The sequence below is a fragment of the Gadus morhua genome, chromosome 18 (assembly GCF_902167405.1).
Source record: "Gadus morhua chromosome 18, gadMor3.0, whole genome shotgun sequence".
Taxonomy (NCBI): Eukaryota; Metazoa; Chordata; class Actinopteri; order Gadiformes; family Gadidae; genus Gadus; species Gadus morhua.
This window is the reverse complement of record NC_044065.1, coordinates 16,411,233-16,430,640: the sequence shown is the minus strand read 5'-3', so window position 1 is coordinate 16,430,640 and position 19,408 is coordinate 16,411,233. Positions and strand designations below refer to the sequence as shown.

Here is a 19,408-nt window from a genome sequence, read left to right as displayed (position 1 = left end):
GGCATTAGCTGAAACGCAGGAATAAGAATGCTGTTACGATCTGAGCGCCTCCAGCCAGTCCGTGGCCACCCCTCCTGAATAGTAAATCATGTTTACACGGCGCTTGGCCGCCGGCCTATGAGGTCATCGTTCCAATCAAACGTGAGCATACAGGCAGACGGAGCATGTTTAACGCTTGGTCGCATCCCCATCTCCTCCCTCTGTTGGCTCCACCACCACCACTTCCTTCTCCTGAGGGAGATCCGGCTCTCTGACACCCAAGGACGGTGACATTGAGGATCACCGCAGGGTGCCTCCGGGGGAGAGAGCGGGAGAGGAAGGGAGAAGGGGGGAGAGGCAGATCGAGGGAGAACGGGGGAACAGAAAGAGAGAGAGAGGGGGGAGAGAAGAGAGGGGTTCTAGAGGTTGGGAGAGAGATGTTCAGAGGGGTAGGGGTCGTCTGAATGAGGGAGGGACTCTGAGAGGGAGAGAGAATGGGAGAGAGAAAGTCAGAGAGAGGGAGACAGTCAAAGACAGAGGGATATGCAGTCAGAGAGAGAGAGGGAGAGAACTCCGGTCGCAGGTGATGGCAGCAGATATCGGTAAAAAACTCAGCGGACATATTGTTCATCCCGACCAGCTTGCTTCTGTGTTTGTCCCTTTCAACCTCTTCCAACTCTCTCCTCGTCCTCTCTCTCATCACTGTCCCTTCGCTCTCTCTCCTCTCTCTCCCCCTCTTCCCCTCCATCCTTACTCCTCTCTCTCCCCCTCTCTCCCTCCCCTCTCTCCCTCCTCTCTCTCCTCCTCTCCCCCACCTTCTCTCTCTCCTCCTGTCCCCCTCCATCCTTACTCCTCTCTCTCCCCCTCTCTCCCTCCCCTCTCTCCCTCCTCTCTCTCCTCCTCTCCCCCACCTTCTCTCTCTCCTCCTCTCCCCCTCCATTCTTCCTCCTCTCTCTCCTCCTCTCTCTCCCCCTCTCTCCCTCCTCTCTCTCCTCCTCCCCCCTCCTCCCCTCTTCCTCCCCCCCTCTCTCCTCCTGTCTCTGGGAGGAGGAGAGAGGGGGACAGGTGGTAGTCTGCCGCTCTGGCACTTGTCACGCTGCATGTCTGCTTCTCAGCGTATTAATCTTTCAGTCTGCCTCTGAGCTTGTGGGCCCATATCTATGAATACATACTTCACTTAGGCCTGCTTCCTCTTTATGGTTGGGATTCAGCTTTTTATCAGCTATAAATACAGCCAGCTCCCCCACTGAGACCTGATGCAGAGACGAAGACTGTCCTATTATGTTCTCTTTCTATTTTGGTCTGTTCCATTGTATTCGATCTGTTATAGGTGATTTTCTTTCTGGCTATATTGTGTTATTATATGTTATATTTTACTGGTCTCTATTAGATTCTGTTCCATTCTACTCTTGTTCTGCTGCAGTGAAGAGGGTGGTGGTGTCTCTGTCGTCAGAGAGAGAGAGAGAGAGAGAGAGAGAGAGAGAGGGGAGAGAGAGAGAGAGAGAGAGAGAGAGAGAGAGAGAGAGAGAGAGAGAGAGAGAGAGAGAGAGAGAGAGAGAGAGAGAGAGAGAGAGAGAGAGAGAGAGAGAGAGATCGAGAGAGAGAGAGAGAGAGAGAGAGAGAGAGAGAGAGAGAGAGAGAGAGAGAGAGAGAGAGAGAGAGAGAGGGAGAACTCTAGAACCACTAGGACTCTCAGGTCCCAGGAGAGTTAACTTCCAAGGCATCATGGGGACACGTCAAAACAAAGTCACCTTGTTTACCTGCCAAGGATCAAAGAGGCAGACTGTTGCTTTACTACTTATTATATTACCTACAGAAAATTTAACAAAAATGTAAACTTTCTTGTTTATAATTAGGATCAGAGTAAGACAACATGTCTATTTTTGGCTTCAGATCTGCCTCACACATGACTGATAAAGCAGTGATGTGTGACGCATTGATTTCAGATGTGATTGCCCTCATTGATTGGAATTAGTTTAGTTCAGAGGCCTTCCATCAAAGTGCCATGCGAGCATGTGGGTGAGTGTGAGTTTGTGTGTGTGTGTCTGTGGGTGTTTGTGTGTGTGTGTGTGTGTGTGTGTGTGTGTGTGTGTGTGTGTGTGTGTGTGTGTGTGTGTGTGTGTGTGTGTGTGTGTGTGTGTGTGTGTGTGTGTGGGGGGGGGGGGGGGTGGGGGTGTGGGGGTGAGTGTGTGAGTGTGTGTATGTTAGTGGGTGTGCCTCATGTAAACATCTTGCCCTCTGAACCAAAGAGCTTCTATACCTCAGACCTCCTAAACCTTAGACCTCCTTAACCTTAGACCTCCTTAACCTTAGACCTCCTTAACCTTAGACCTCCTTAACCCTCTCAAGCCATCTATTTTGAGTTTCCTCCTTGAGTTCATTTCTTTTCCATCTTCCCTCGTCATCAACTAAAATGAAATGCCCGGTGTGTCCTCCCTCCTTATGCTATGCCTTTTCGAGAGACTAATCTAATCCCATTAAGTCTGCTGCCGCTGGAACTAACTCTGCGTCCTGCTAACGAGGAAATCCCTGAACCAAGTCAGGAGATGAGGCTTAGCGGCCCGGCCCTCCGCTCGCTAAACCTGCCGCCCACATGGTCGTTACTTCTATATATAACCCCTCGGGGAGGCTGGTAATGGCCGTGCATAAATAGCTGCGTGTTTAAATCGAAGTAGCGTGCGCACGGGAAAGTGGAGGAGAAACGGCGGGACGATAATTACCGCGGGTGACGAGCTGTCTGGACATCAGCCCTCCTGCTTCGACGGTTTACCGGCCCCGAACCCTTGGGCCGGTAGTAGTACTCAGAGCCACTAGTACTGCAGTACTGTGTGGTATTACTACAACACACTCCCATGTAGCCTCTAGTGACGACAGACTATTTGTGTTTGTGAACCGACTGGAGTCAAGTCGGTTCTTGCCTGTTTTTACTACCTACCTGAACCCTGGCACTAAGGTACTACACAGAGGCACTACTGCAATACCGTGTAGTATTACTATCAGCCACACACGCCTCCCTCAAGTCAAGTGTCTCCCCTCCTCTGGCTCAGGACCCCTCATAACCTTTAGTTATTTGATGGTTTACTTTGATACCAATGAAGAAGGTGAAACATTAAAAATATCCTGTGAAAAGGCCCTGTACATACAAACAGACTAACTTGTGATCCATGGCCACGAGCCGAAAAAAATAGTCTGTTGCGATACCCGTACGTTCTCTGGGATGTGGCAGATTAAAAGGGTTAAAACTACATGAGGTGTTTAAGGAAGCATATTCAAATCGGGGGCGCCATGGGGTCACTGTTCTAGGTGAGCAACCAACACTTTATTTCAGGAGTTTGAAGATCAGCAGGCATGTACAGGAAGTTCAGGTGGGGACCTTCGACAGCTCAGTGGGTATAGAGCAGAGGAACGTAGTGGGGAGGGAATCTGGATGGTAAGGTGTGGTCAGGAAGTGGCCACACCTATGGGAGGAGCCCACAGGGTCATGAGGGCTGATGTGTTTCCCACTGCTGTCAGCTGCACCTCAGCATTGGCCTGGAGGAGAAGGGAAGGGAGGAGAAAGAGACAAGGGGAGCAGGGAGGAGTCAAACACAGACCAGGAAACAACAGGGGGCTGAGAGAGCAGCAGCACAGTAGGAGAGAAGTGGAGGAGGAGATGAGGAGAGCAGAGAGCAGAGAGGAGGAAGCAGGAGAAAACAGAAGAGGAAAGGGAGATGGGTTGAAGTCAGGGGAGGAGGAGGAGGAGGAGTAGACAGGCCTAGGAGACAATAGGAAGAGAAAGGACAAAAGTCGAGAGGAAGAGGGGGGATAAGTTGGGAACAGACAGCTTCCACAGACTGTTAGACCAGAAGAGACAGACAGCACCTTCTGTCGTAAAACATGTGTTACTACAACTGCTTTGGCTCATTTCATGCTGTGAATTGGCATTTATTTGAACCAATCAAGGGGAGGAAAGGAGTTTTTTTTTTTTTTTTTAATTCTCTTTAACATGGATATGACAGAGAGGCTGTAAAGTATTTCCTGAAACAATGGTGTACGACAACATGTCCTCACATATTTACAGATCAATATAAAAGATACAGGTGGGTTTGAATTTGAAGCCTTTCACAGTAGGCCTAACCTTTCAAACATGTCAAGAGTCACTTCTCGTAATTTATTACAATTAACAAAAGGTTGTGTTTTTATTAATCTGCCCACCATGGAAAACAACCTTCATATTGTAACTTACAACTTCAAATTGTATCTGTCAATGTGGATAATGTCTCTCTCAAACACACAAATAAACTCACACACACACAAACACAAACACAAATGCATACGCACGCACACACACACACACACACACACACACACACACACACACACACACACACACACACACACACACACACACACACACACACACACACACACACACACACAAACACACACACACACACACACACACACACACAGTACTTTGACATTTATTGTATTGCCCTGCAGGTTTCTGGGCTGTCACTATCGCCGTGTTGCGACTGTCTGCTCCGTTGTTCTCCACGTCGCTGAGATAAACTTCCGATAACAGACTCCCAAATTACTTATGCTTGTCTTTTTTCTGTTTAAATGACATTTAACTTTAAGGAAAGGCCTCTGGCAGACACCTGTCTGTTATTTCGCTTTGTGTTTCCACCATGCTGATAATTTAGCTATTTTATTTAGAACGCCAACAGCATTTTTAGAAGTAAACTTATGATTCTCCACTCCTTTTTTAAAGTCTGGAAGTTGGATGTCATCAAATCGAATCATAAGTGAGTGCCATAGAGTCCCTGGTTCTTCTTTCAGCATCTACAACATTAAAGTTCTATATTATTGTTTTTGTGTTTTCATGTTGTCATTCAGTTATATAATTTAAGTTGTTTTAATCCAGCTTAATGACTTTATGTAATAGTAGGCTATGTCTGCATAGTTTAGGCCGGTTAACAACAATTATAATCTCTTAATTATAAGGTTGTTACCTATAAATTCAGTTATAATGAATATAATTTAATTTGGTTATTTTATTAGAAAAAGTAGCCTTTTAGTGCTATTAGTAAGGTTGCAGCTACTTATACGTTTGATGCTACTATAACAACTTGTACTATTAGTAGGATGGTAGCCCACTAACAATGAGGCCTAAAATAAAAACAACTAGGCTACTGCTACTAATACTACAATCCTATACTGCTCAAAATACTACAACTGGTATTAACAACAACTTATACTATTATACTATACTACTTTTGATTCTAACACTAGTGTGACCAAAACCATTTCAAATAGATCTACTAATACTGCTTCTACAACTACTACATACTACGACTTGAACACTCATTCTATCTGTTTAATTTGTAGGCAGCAGAGCGAGTTGAGTTTATTTTAAACTACTACTCCCAGCACTTTCTACCGGAAGTAGATCCGCCCTCGATATCTGTCCGACCACCGGAGTGCAGCGGCATGCTAGCAGCAGAGTAGACATGCCTTCGCAGACTCTTTAGGGATCCACAACAGCTTGTCTTTCTCCAATATTTTCCCTTTAAATAAAAGGTAATGTAACTCTCTTAATGTGTCTCCTACAACGGTCTGATAGAATGCAATCATACATAATTCTAAATTAAACACTGGTCTGCATCAGTCTGCTGACTTACGTGTACCTGGCATAAGTTTAATTTAGTTCAATATTTTTGATGTATTGAATGGAAGGAAATTGCAAGGCAAACAAGTAAATTAAGAAACATAATATACCCCAAGTTGAAACCAGGTTGCTCATTGCGCTTTCCCGTTTCTGTTCATTGCAGGCACAATGTCGGACGAGCTGCTCCAGAGAGTTACATATCTGGAGGAGGAGGTCGAGAGGTTGAAGAATCAGCTCAGAATGAATAATGGGTGCAGAGAAGAAGATGACGTGAATAAGAAGACCACACCAGAAACGCTCGACGGTCAGACCGAGTCCAAACCCGGTGTGACCATCAGCAGTAAAAAGACCAAAAAACACAGTGAACAGCGTCCGTTTGACTTCTCCTCCCATCCTCGGCGTCATGTGGCACTGAGGATCGCCTACCTCGGTTGGGAGTACCAGGGCTTTGCCGTCCAGGAGAATACTGACAAAACGGTGGAGGCCAGGCTGTTCGAGGCGCTGCTGAAGACACGTCTGATCCAGGACCGCCAGACATCCAACTACCAACGCTGTGGTCGCACCGACAAGGGCGTCAGCGCCTTCTCCCAGGTCAGTGTCCACAAGGCTAGGGCGTCAGCCCCTTGTCCCAGGTCAGGGTCCACAAGGCTAGGGCTTCAGCGCCTTCTCCCAGGTCAGGGTCTACTAGGCTGGGTGGTCTGGGGGGTGGATGGTAACACAGCGGGCTTTATTAGGATTTTATAGGGCCAGGTTATTTTCTAGAGAGTCTGATTTAATTGAATAATTTGTGAAGCACCTTAAGCATTCACTGTTTACCTGCGCTCACTTAGTGTTTGTGAGTGTGTCACACCTGCTCATTCTGGGTAATGTCAGGTTGTGCCTGAACGTTTACAACACCGGCTACCACGGTGCAGAGGTCTGGTGGATGGTTCAGTTGTCTTCAAGGTACTTCTCTCCCGGCAGGTGATCACCATAGACCTGCGCTCCTCCCTGTTCAGCCCTGGGTTGGGCGTCACGCTCCCGGACAAGACGCCCAGCGGGACCTACCCCAAGACCGGGACCCCCGCCAAGAACAGCGCCCCCGCCCCCGGGTCGGAGCTTGAGTACCTGAAGATGCTGAACCGTGTTCTGCCGCAGGACATACGGGCGCTGGACTGGGCGCCGGCGGCCGACGGATTCAGCGCACGCTTTGACTGCCAGTCGCGCACATACCGCTACTACTTCCCCCGCGGCCCGCTGGATGTTGAGCTGATGGCGGAAGCGGCAGAGAGGTGGGTAGAGTCTCCCCCACGGGCACATGTTAAAAGAGAGTGAATCTGGCAAACGAAACCATTCTGATACCAGGTTGTTATGCTAGTGTCGGGTATTATCCTCAAATGAATAACAGTAATGATTAGAAACTATGTTAAAAAAGACTCAGCTATTATGTTGTGAAGGCCTCAAACTACCTCCATACTGTCGAAAGCAATGGATCAGAACAGTGCTTACTGCTCAGTATTTATCATTTAAAAAGTTTGGACCCATATCAGCGGAGTTGGTGCCTTCCTGTACACAGCAAGGAACAGCATCACTATTTATGTGTTTACTATTTATATATACCATTAATAATGTATTATTACGCTGAGTCATTTCTAAATTAGTTTTCTTTGGACGTGTTCAGTTGTTACGACAGAGGTCCTGTGGTGATGGTATAAGCCTCCACACAGACATGCATTTTAAGCGGCCTCCATCTTGGCAGGTTTGTGGGGACACACGACTTCCGGAACGTGTGCAAGATGGACGTGGGAAATGGCGTGCTGCAGTTTCAGAGGACCATCCTCGCCGCAACCATCAGGCCTTTCGAAGAGAACACCAGCGGCAACCCTGAAGACCCCCAGGCCCCCCATGACCCCAATGACCCCTATGACCCCTATGAACTCTTCATTTTCGAGATCAAAGGACTGGCGTTCCTCTATCACCAGGTATCCTAATTGATCATGCTTCATTATGAAAGGGTTAGGGTTAGATTAACCAAATAAACAAGATCCTGTTTAAAGATGCAAGTTATCAGGAGTATAATGACGTTGTTTTCAGAGCAGCTTGACTGTCTGGTAGCTCAAACTGTTTTATTGGAACATTCCAGAAGGAATGGGCAAGCTCCTGTCAACAACTGTCAGTCACCTTGTCCCCACCCCACAGGTGCGCTGCATGATGGCTCTTCTGCTCCTGATTGGTCAGAAACTGGAGAGCCCAGAGATCATCAACAAGCTATTGGACGTTGGCAGTAACCCGCGGAAACCCCAATACAGGTAGTCTTAGCTTTGAATGTAAGAAAAGTCCTGAGGCCTTTAGTTGATGTTAAACCAGTGTTTTTTATGTTTATTTCAAGCAAAGTTAATTCTCACCCGGGACCCTCTAAATTATTATGTGCAGTAGAATAAGTAATGTATTGTCACATTTTATCTCAAATTAGATAATTAACTGTTCACTATAAACTTCCTAGTGAACTTCATGAAACTTCATGTTCATTATACAGCATTCCCCTTTTCAGGTTTCAAAGATACTAATGATGACATGAAACGAGGGGGGAATCCTTGATAGACATTTAGCCGACGTCGTCATAATAGTTGAGTCGTTCTGGCGTGATAATTGTGTAACAGCGGGACACTCCATTATGATGATGGGTTTGCTAAATGAGGGATACCACAACATTGCCTGGCTTCTAGAAGGGGAAGCCTAAGTTATACAATGTTTTCTTTGTGGGGGTGGGAGAATGGCCATGTTTTCTTCATTTCCAAACCATTAAAGATGATGCAAACTGTGGCAAAGGCAGCTGTCATATCATACCCCCAGCGCTGGGATAATGATTCCCGTCTTCGGTACTCTGTAGTGCATCTTTGCTGTTTTGCTTATTTGTGTAGTGCTGCATTTGTTTGGAACGTGGAAATTAATCTTTCATATGCATTTTCAATTTGTAATCAGCTAAACGCTTCTACAGTCTCTGTATCGATGCAGGCTTTAACATGATTGGATGTTTATATGTACCTTGCTCCATCAGACAGAACAGAGAAATCCAATTCCATAGACCTTCCCCTTTCTGATTTCATCATAGATGTATTATATTGATTATAGTATATTGTTGTTATAGGCGGTCGTTGTTTAGCAGAGATGCTGCCCCTAGCCTACAGACAGCTGTGGCAATGGGTTATTCTAGTGTTTAAAGCACGTCAAAGCCTCCAGGATTAGGCGACATTGAGACGCATATATTTAAAAAAAACCTATGATCAATGATTTGAACAGCAGTCGATAATGGGTCTGGCCGAATGAATCAGACTTGACTATGCAAACTCATAGTCGAGGACCGCTACATTAACACTGCATGTAAACATATAATATAGTTTGTAATGAATGTGCATTGTGGCCATCCCATGATCTGATTGGTCCCTTGCCTCTACCCACAGTGCTAAGCCACTGGGTTAAAGGGTTATACGTGTGCGCCTGCAGCCTTCGTGGCTTCAGAGGGAACAAGGTGTCGGGGTCGGGGTTGTTTTCCCGCTCCTGTTGACCCTGCTGTGCTGCGCCCTCCCCAGCATGGCGGTGGACTTCCCTCTGGTGCTGTACGGCTGTGACTTCCCGGGCCTGGCCTGGCAGGGCGGCGGCGCCGAGCTGCACTGTGCCAGCGCCGCGCTGCAGCAACAGTGGGCCCGCAGCGCCGTGGAGACGCACGTGTACCGCGGGATGCTCCGCGGCCTGGAGGCCATGGGTACGGCCCCCCCTTCACGCACTTCCCCCTTTAACGCGATTGACGTGATAGGTTTGAATCGCTGTTGTAAGCTGAGGCTTTTTGTGTCTTCATTCAAAACCTTGAATGCAGTTGTAAGTTGTAAGTTTCAGTTGGCTGATGTTTTGTTGCATTCTTTGTATAATGTTTTATATATATATATATATATATATATATATATATATATATATATATATATATATATATATATATATATAGCAAGTTATTCTCATTTGCGTTTGGCAATGAATACCAATCTGGCCTGGGGCGTAATTTATTTCCAAATCAGGCTTTACGTTGTTAATCAACTCCAGCCAATCAGAGGGATGCTCTTGCTCTCTGTATAATCGCCGAATTGAGTCGGAGGTAAAGCAAAAATAAATTCTCCTCTGAGCTGAGGATAGCCTTTTGTGCAGATTTCTGCTTATCTTTTAACGTTGTAATTCTGTCCATCATGGATAAAATGGTTTAGACTGCTACAATTAAACTAAAACAACTAACGTTTTTTTAATTCTACAACCTGCGGTGCTCCTTGTTCGTCATGAACTGACACTCTCTCTCCCCAGCGCTGATTGGTCCTAGTATTTTAACATTCATGAGGCTGGTGTATATATTTTGTGCCTTTTTTATGGTGCATTACAAGACTGTGAAGTTAGATTTAGAGGTTGGGTTTACACCTAATTTCATCCTATTCACTATTCTCTGTAATTTTCCCAGAGATTAGATGGTCCTACAATGTCTTACACGGTAGTATAACAATTCTACCATATGATAATTATTGTAAGATCTGTCCATCTCCTTCACCAGGCGCGGAGTCGTCTAAGAGCTGCTGGCTGGCGGAAGGTTCCAGAATGAAGAACTACAAGCCGCTGCTGGAGCGGCCGTGCTGTGAGAGCCTGGAGGCCAGGATCGAGCACTTTGTGAAGAGAGGTCGTCTGGAGCGTGATGACGGGGAGAACGGAGGAGAAGCGGTCCACAGGGGCAAGAGATCCAAACATTTCCATGATTCAGCACAACCTTCCAGGACAAAACTGAATTAAAATGTACAAAGCTGATATTTTGATTAACCGTCATGGACTTTCCTTTACTATTTTATGCAATACCATTGTATTGTATAACAATTTTATTTATAAAAATAAACACATTTGTTGTTTGGCCAGTGATTTTCACAGTATTTATTTCCGATGTATTACTTTGTTGTACGTTTGGGCACATTTCTTTTTTATAACAAATGATAGGAACCATAGTCGACTCCTGCTAGGACCTACCAGAAAAGGACGGAAGCTTTTTACCGATGCACCCGTCAATCTGAGAAATTTGGCTGTCTGCAAGTAGTTTCATTATGTTGTTTATCATTTACGTTACCGTTTATAGTTTCGTTTTTTAAATGTTTTTAAATGTAATACCCTGACATGCGTCCAGTTTTGGCTTAACGCATTGTATCCATTTTACGTCTTCGGCGGTAGAGAGGACGACAGTAGTTAAAAATAGTCTTGTTGACTTAAACCATTTGTACCTTCTTAGTTTATTATTGTGTGAATATTTTAAAGTGATTATCTTCCCTTTCCTACTGGGTCTACACGGATTTCCCTTATAATATCAACTGAATTCCGGACAATCCCACGCTTTATAAGGTGCAGAAATACGTCATTATTACCAGCGAGGGCGACCTCTTACTCGCTTGAGTGCTCATTCATTAAAATTGCTTTCATATTTTTCTCATCTAATTGCGGTAAACTCACAGATTTTACACTTCTACCTACATCTTGGGTCATACTATTTGTATCGACTTGCGTTAAGTGTCACAAAAATCAACGTTTGTCATGTTTGACCAATTTTTCTCTCAAGCCTGAAGTGTTGCATGTTCAAAGTGATGTAAGGTTAATTTGCTGATTGATTGAAGTTGCTCACGTTGATTTCTTGTGAAACTAGAGGTCACAACGTCCTCTTATTCGTTTGCACCTGCGTCATTATCGTTTACAAAGCAATGACTCAACGAAAAAAATATTTATTTTGATTTAAATTAAATTGTTTGCTGAAAATCTGTGCATTGTAGTATATATTTATCTGTTGACCTGATTGACATTATGGCAACAGTGAGGTAGTTATAATGTGTTGTCCTGTGGTTCCAGCAGATGGCGTGTAAACATAGTTTATAGTTAGTGGAATCTCGTCCCGAGTGGGAAATATATAGATGTTGTTTTCTCTACTATGATTCTGTGTTAAGTTTAGCTATTTTGCCAGTACTTGTGCATGTGTCCATGCTACTTCATAAAAATGACAGTGACAACTCTTCAAAAATCGAGTTTTAAATCCTGTTATTTCCAGTTATGATATATTTTCCATATCAGCTTGCAATGTGTGGTTCCTTCTAAAGGAACCACACATTGCGCTACATTTCATTATAAATGTGTGTTTCTTCTGAAGAATTGCATTTGGCCATTTTACTATGTTATTTGTCGACATCATTATTAAAATCACAGCATAGATGGCTGAGGTTTTAATAAAACATACAAACACATAAGTCTTGAACTTGATGGATGTTAACATGTCTCTACAGCCACCTCTCTGACCCCAGGACCATGTTCCTGGTGGGCCTCACTGGGGGCATCTCCTCGGGGAAAAGCACCGTCTCCGCCATGCTGCGGGAGCTGGGCTGCCCCATCATAGACGCTGACCTGGTGGCCAGGAGAGGTGGGTCCTTCTCAACCACACAGCAGTGCTGTGCTGCCTCTATCCCGCTTTCCCCTACTACCCATCCCTCTCTCTCGCCCCTCGCTCTCTCTTCCACCATACACTCTCTCGTTTGTTATCAATTCTAAAGCACCAAGCTCCATGTTCTTACTCCAACCAATCAAAAGCAACCATGCTGCTGTTCAATTCATCTTGACATGAAAAGTTATTGTGTGAATATTAACAAAATAAAGTGACACCTAGGATGATATACTATAGCAATGAAGCAGTGTTGTAACTCCTCTGTGCTTGTGCTCGTGTGGCCCAGTGGTGGAGCGCGGCAGCGCCGCCTACCGTCGCATCGTCCGCCACTTTGGACCCGAGGTGCTGCTGGAGAGCGGCGAGATCGACCGGGAGAAGCTCGGCCACATCATCTTCGCCGACGCCGAGAAGAGGAAGCTGCTCAACTCCATCACCCACCCGGAGATCCACAAAGCCATGCTCAAGCAGATCGTCTTCTACTTCCTGAGAGGTGCGCTACTGCAAATTAAAAGTTGTCCAACACTGGAATGATACGGCTAGAACCCGTAAATACAAGTTGAAGAAGTCCTCGGACTCGGTACAGTGCTACAATGGGTGTGGAAATTATTTGAATAGCAAAATATAGATATGCTTATTATGTTGGGGTTTACACCTCTCTCATCTTGTCGTCTTTTGTCCTGCCTTCTCCTGTTATCTCTGCTCTGACCTCCTCTCCTCAGGCTACCGCTACGTGGTTCTGGACGTCCCCCTGCTCTTTGAGACCCGTCGGCTCACGCAGTTCCTCCACCACACCGTGGTGGTCTACTGGTGAGTTCACCGCTACCTCACGCTACGTAAAGCTGCTGTACATTGTGTAACATGAGCGTACATAAGACTACTATACATTCCCTTTGATCACATGACAAGTGGCGTTACACTTTATGGTCAATAATGTAATTTACTACATACTGTAAATATTGTCTACCCCAACTCTCTGTAATGTTGACATTAATTACAGTATTTTATTAACTCATAGTGTGTATATAGATATATTTTCTTAAAAAATGTGTTGTTGCGCCTACCATCTTTATTTGTAATTCATACTACCGGCACTGTCTGAATCCAGATGATAGTAAGTCTTCTGTGCACATTTCTGTTCCCTTAACATCGTTATTAAGGCTATATCAAATACAACAGTTCTCAATGCTCTGTCTTGTTAGGCCTAAAAAAAAATTTTGTTTGGTTCCGGTTTCCGACCGACCCTGTCAATTTATGTGCGACCCAAATTATTTTATGAGTTTTATAAAAAAAAAAAAAAATTTTTTTAATGTAATTACGTTTTGGTACAGCACCTCTATAATTACGTTTTGGTACAGCACCTCTTCATTCTGTACAAGGATGAGCGAATTTTCTTGTTTTTAAATGAAAACAACCTACCTATCATTCGCTGCCGCTGGAAAAAATAAAATAAAAAAATAAAATAAATTCCCTACCTACCCATGACCTCAACTGACAACCAACAGGAACCAAACTTTTTTTTTTTTTAGGCCTTATTACAAAACGATGGGACCAATCAGTGCTAGAGAGAGAGGGAGTTTCAGATCGAGAAGAAGCAAGGAGCTTGTAGAATTTCGATCAAAAATGTTAGATCAAATTTGACGGAATAACGACGTGTAGAGATTTTAACGGAACGCTTCTCTCAGGGGAGACGTGTTTGCTCTACCTCCAACGCCAAGAGCGTCACCTCAATGTGTCCTATGATTGGATGGAGTTCTTAATACCACTTAAGGCTGCGCCCATATATAGACATCAATTCCTCCCCCCAGTGCCCAGCCTGATATTCAACGTGAAACACCAACCTAAACATCTGGATGGTCCTCACACACAAGACCCATCCCCTTAACCTCCACCCCCATCCCCCCCCACCCCACCCTCCAGCGACCCGGCCACCCAGCTGTCCCGCCTCATGCAGCGCAACGGGCTGGACCAGGAGCAGGCGGGGCAGCGCGTGGCCGCCCAGATGCCCCTGAACGAGAAGCGCGGGCTGGCCAAGCACGTGATCGAGAACTCGGGCGGCCGCGAGGACACCCACCGCCAGGTGCTGCGGCTGCACACCAAGCTGGAGGACTCCATGGAGTTCCTGCTGGTCCGCGTGGTCGCCATGGCGACCGCCGCGGGCCTCGGCGGGGCGCTGCTGTACGCCGCCAAGCTGCTGGCGTCGTAGCGGGAGGTGTGGGGAGGGGGGGGGGGGGGTTACGGGGGAGGGGGCGGAGCAACGTCTGCGGGATAGTCCGGGGGTTTGTTGAGGTCGCCCCGCCATGCTGCTACGCGCTCGGTTCAGAGGACTTAGTTTAGCGTCACTAGCTTCACGTTTCTCACCTGCACTGAGTCACTATGGTTAGGGGACATGGGAGCGTCACTCACATGCCTCCTACGGGCTACGAAGTAGTTCAGCCTCGAAGAGCAACCTAAACGGTTAGAACCACTGGAATAGGACCCCCGCTGGCCAAACACTGGCTACTGCAGCTGGGGTTTTCTGATTGGCCCAGTTGGTAGTGATCAGAAACGGCAGTCGGACAGCAGCCTGGGTTGGTTGGCTGCTGTCTCTGGGCTTGGCTTTCAGTGTTTTAGGTCCCGTTAATGAAGTCCCAATTATCTCTGACCTTAATGATTATAACAGTGCAATAAACAAAGTTTTTAGTGAAATAATCGGAAAAGAGTAAGAGATTTTTAATTGAAGATTATTGTAAAGAATATATATTTTGCAAAATGATAATTGTTGCTATACTATGCAGAAACTATTTGATTGATTTCACAGTCATAAACCACCGTCAGAATCACTATTTGGTTTAGACGTACTTCCGATATTATCCATGTCAATGAATATGCCTTGGAAAGTCAGTATATAGTATAAATATAAACACTCTGTAAACACTAAGTAATTCTATTTTATTATCTGTAATATGACGACAAGGATTGTGAACACAAAACTAAATGTGAAAATTTATGTATGACGAAGCTGTAGGATTTAACAGAAATTGTATTTATATCCATCACTTTGTTAAACTGCAACACCTTCACACACCGTCTTGTGTTTTTAACACCATTTATTTTCCCAATTCTAAGTTTTCAACACTTCACCTAGGACACACCTGAAGCTGAAAATTGACATGTCTGGTGTGCATACTGTGTTTGATAATTAAAAGTTATTATTCTGGTGAAACAATTAGGCCGTCATCCTTCTTGATCCAATAATGTTGCTGCTTATTTAAGCAATTGATCCCAGAGCTAGTGCTTTCTGAAGGATGTATTTGGTTGCTTGGCTGTGAAGGGTTTGTGGTCCTGTTGTAGCTCAGCACCTAGAGCCGGGCATTAATAGTGCCGGGGTCAGGGGTTGTACTTTACACCAGCGGCCACCTGCTCAGAATGTCTGTTGTATTGAAAGCGATAAGTATCCACCAAATTGGTATATTTAATGAATGGAGATTACTTTGTAGACCCTGCAACATGTACGATTTGTCCAACCGCCCAAAAAGACCTATACAAAATAAGCGGTAGCCTATTATCATAAAACTGTGTTTATGGCCACTATTATAAGACATAGAAATGCACAGTCCCTCCCAATGGTATCTTCACTCCTCCACCCCTCCCCAAAACGCATCACCCCACTAAATATAGTGTCAATCCTAATGTTTACAGGGAATCTGTGCAGCGCTACTTCTTTGTACAAAGTGGTATTACCAGACGGTATGAGCCTTACTTAAGGTAAAAGCATCCGCCACACATTACACAGACGTCTTTGACATTATATTATAACTGTTGAATATTATAAACCTCACCTCCTGCTGAGAATTGTAGTGAACTGCTGTCTCAGACTAATAATCAAACACGTTGCACCGTTTGAAGGGTCACCCACTACAACAGGGACTCTTCCCTCCCCCCCCTCCCCTTACAGCCAGAGGGACAAAAAGCCTGATAGGGAGTAGCATGGGGGAGATATCTCCCCCTGGCTTTGTAGAGCTTGAGAAAGATGATGAAAAGAGGTTCTTCATCAGAGGTCGGTGCTCTGATCTGGGTGGAAGGAGGTGATGAAGTGATGCAGTGATGCGTGGTGACCAGGGGATCAGGGGGGACCAAGCCAGCCGCAGATGCCTTCTCACGCACACACACATGCACATAAAGACAAACTTATACACATACATACTTAAACACACTTGTATGCATGCACATAAACATACACTAATTGATATACTTGCAAACACACACACACACACACATTCTGAGTTTTTTTTCACACACACATACGGTTAACAGAACGAACAAGCTTCGGTAATAATGCAGGAAGAGAAAATATCACGCACCATCGCACACGGAGGAAACCTACGAAGGGGCATCCCATAATGAGCTCTGTTCATGCCTCTCACACACATTTTCACACATATCTACAAACCCGCGTATAAAAGACAAAAACACGCATGCATGAACACGCACACACAAATCCACACACTCACACACACATGAGCAGACACATAAACAGACATCATAAACTCAGACATCCCAACTGTCACAGTATTCACTTGACCACACATTGGCAGTTGATGGGCAGGGGGCTATTCTTAGAGGTCTGTCTGCCCAGCCAGCAGGCCCTGTCCCCTGGCCAGCCGAGGAGCTCAGCCAACCCCCTCATGGTTCTACTGGTACTGGGTCTGGTGGATCTCGCACCACAGCCCACTGATGTTGAGCCAGGCTGGCAGAACCGGTGTCGGTGTGTCCACACTTTTTGTCTCAAAATGTTAACAAGGTTTCAAATATTCGATGAAATTTTGGGCTATTTGGTGGAAGCTTTTATCCAAATGGTTTCGCATTACAAGTTGTGCATTAGTTGAATCCAACAGCACAGGGGAAACGCAACAAAAATAGAACGTTTTTGCTTAACGAGCATAAAATGCGTTTCAATTTTAATAATTTTCTTGTGCTTTTGCACATTGTTCTCATTCATGGTAACCCTCATCCGTGTACAATTTGACGATTCTAGCAATTTTTTGAGGTACATTAAGCTTTGTTAAGTAGTTGTCAAGCATCTTATAACCTCCATATAAACCGTGTCTGTTTGGAAGGGATTCACAGCGAGACACAAACCACATCTCTCAGGCCTGCTACTGGCCCTGGTACCGGCTCTCCTTGAGCTCTCTCCATACATTTTATGTTGACTTTATGGAAGATTTTTCTTTTTCGGATTGTGTACTAAGGTCACAGACTGGTCTCCACTTTATTTATCATGCTCTAAATACACATGAATTGATCAGTTGCCTGTTTTTGAGCCTGTTTAATAAATACCCGTTGGGTTTTGCCAGTGGAGCTGGCCTGAACTAGTCCTGAACTATGTTGAGAACTGATACTGTATTTTGTTTTACCTAAGTCAATCATTCCATCCTTACCGTATAAATCCTCTTTTGGACTCACACAGTAACCCATGGCCAGTCAAACGTCAGTAGCAGCCGCACCACAACGGACCCGGTACCCCCCCAGCCCTGGGCATCGCCCCTCCATCGGCGGGCCCTGGAAGCCGCTGTTTGGAGGAAGGGTTGGAGGATGGTTTGGAGCCACAAACCCCCTGGTTCCCTGGCGTGTTTTTCAATGGGATCAAGGTGGGTGAAGTCAGGGCTCTTTCAGGCTGAGACCCCGCGGGGGGGAATCGCTGTGAGGAGACGCTGGGCGATTTCACGCACAGCGTCTCTGCACACCGGGGTTGGTGTCATTGTGGTAGCAGCCGTAGCTTCACTTGTGCTCACTGAGTGCAGTTGACGGCTTCTGGCTGCTCAGCCGTGCTCCGTGCTGTAATGTACGGCAGGATGTTGCGGTGTGTGGTGCGTTAGTCGTCTGCGAGGGCCGTTGGGTGGAAGGAGTGCTCTGATTTCTGAGCACCATGTGTTTCCAGAGGAACAGAGTGTGCCGTTCCCAATGAGCTTATTGGCCGTGGAAACACAGGATGTTGACAATTTGCATTTTTGTGGTAATCATTTAAGCTGGTACACCATGTTTAATCGTTCGTAGAAACCCCTTTAGCTTCTTAAAATTGAACTTCGGGTTTAATCTGAGGAAGACATTAGACAACTCACTTCCAAACGCTCAATTTCTTTTTTTTTCTGAATTGTTTATGGTTTCTTTTCCTTCTGTTACTGTATCACAACGGGACGATTCTTCCTTCTGCGCTCTAATTAATCGTATCAATCGTATCGCGTTGCGGCTGGTGTTTTGCCGCGTTACTTGACCTAACAGAGAGGGTAATTACATCGGTGATGGTTACACATTGAGAGCAGAGCCGTGCGCGATGGGAGTGTCTTCCCGAACCGCTGCTGTCTGCCGCCGCTGGAGTGGCTCCACAGATGCGAGCCGACACCATGGATGATAACTCCTGCTAAATCTGCTGCGATGCTGAACTCTGGCATCTCATGGTGACACTGGAGCAAGGGCATACGAGCGCACACACACACCCATATAGACACACAAACAAAGACCCAAACACACACACACAAACACAATCATTCATACACACACATGAAAAACTTGCAAGCATGCAAAGACACGCACAAATAACTCACACACCAATGCTAACACAACAATTGCTGTCCGTGGGCACCATCATACAATCACTCTTACACACACACACACGCATACACAAAAGACTCATACATGCAAAGAAACAAAACTACACACAATTACAAACAAACACACATACTAACTCTCACACACACACACGCTATATAACTATCAGTCGCCCTCCCGCACACACACACACACGCACACACAAAACCATTTACACACACACGTGTGCGCGGCGGGCAGTTGTCGCGGTTCATTTGTGAGGCGGCGTTGAGGTGATGAGACAGGCGGTAAGCCAGAGGAGCGGGCGCGGTCACATGACTCAGGCTGTCCGGGCACATCAGCCCCCGCACTGTCAGCCTACTGAGGAGGACTACCCCCGCACCCCCCCACACACACACGCACACACACACACACACACGCACACACACACACACACACGCACACACACACACACACACATACACACACACACACACACACACACACACTGAGTCAGGGAATACGCCCGGACAAGGGGGCGTTGCTACTGGCGACCGTCACCAGGATGCCAAGGGTGGGGAGGGAGGAGACAACACGGCTGACATGAGGCTTGAAAAGGCGTAAGGTCTAGGGGGGGGGGGGGTGTTGGGGTCGAGGGGGGGGGGGGGGGGGGGGGGGGGGGGGGGGGGGGGGGGTATGGAGGGCTGGGGGAGGTTAGACTGGTAGGAGAGGGGGGCATG

The 19,408-nt window shown here is 46.0% G+C and overlaps 2 protein-coding genes across 4 annotated transcripts; both read left to right on the top strand.

Annotated features, from left to right (window-relative positions):
* Positions 1-5,407: 5,407 nt before the first annotated feature.
* Positions 5,408-10,552, top strand: pus3 (pseudouridylate synthase 3). Its single transcript, XM_030340013.1, has 7 exons — positions 5,408-5,541; positions 5,793-6,220; positions 6,593-6,900; positions 7,368-7,590; positions 7,808-7,917; positions 9,199-9,371; positions 10,197-10,552. The coding sequence occupies exons 2-7, from the start codon at positions 5,798-5,800 to the stop codon at positions 10,427-10,429; spliced, it is 1,470 nt and encodes a 489-aa protein (XP_030195873.1). The 5' UTR covers positions 5,408-5,541; positions 5,793-5,797; the 3' UTR covers positions 10,430-10,552.
* A 111-nt stretch (positions 10,553-10,663) lies between these two features.
* Positions 10,664-15,309, top strand: dcakd (dephospho-CoA kinase domain containing). 3 transcript variants are annotated; one of them, XM_030340052.1, is made up of 5 exons: positions 10,664-10,720; positions 11,968-12,083; positions 12,391-12,594; positions 12,824-12,911; positions 14,022-15,309. In XM_030340052.1, exons 2-5 carry the CDS (start codon positions 11,972-11,974, stop codon positions 14,305-14,307), a joined length of 690 nt encoding a protein of 229 aa, XP_030195912.1. In that variant the 5' UTR covers positions 10,664-10,720; positions 11,968-11,971; the 3' UTR covers positions 14,308-15,309. The 3 variants fall into 3 exon arrangements, with proteins under 3 accessions (XP_030195912.1, XP_030195910.1, XP_030195911.1); XM_030340050.1 differs by having other exon boundaries at positions 10,670-11,023; XM_030340051.1 differs by having other exon boundaries at positions 10,670-11,023; positions 11,950-12,083.
* Positions 15,310-19,408: the final 4,099 nt, after the last annotated feature.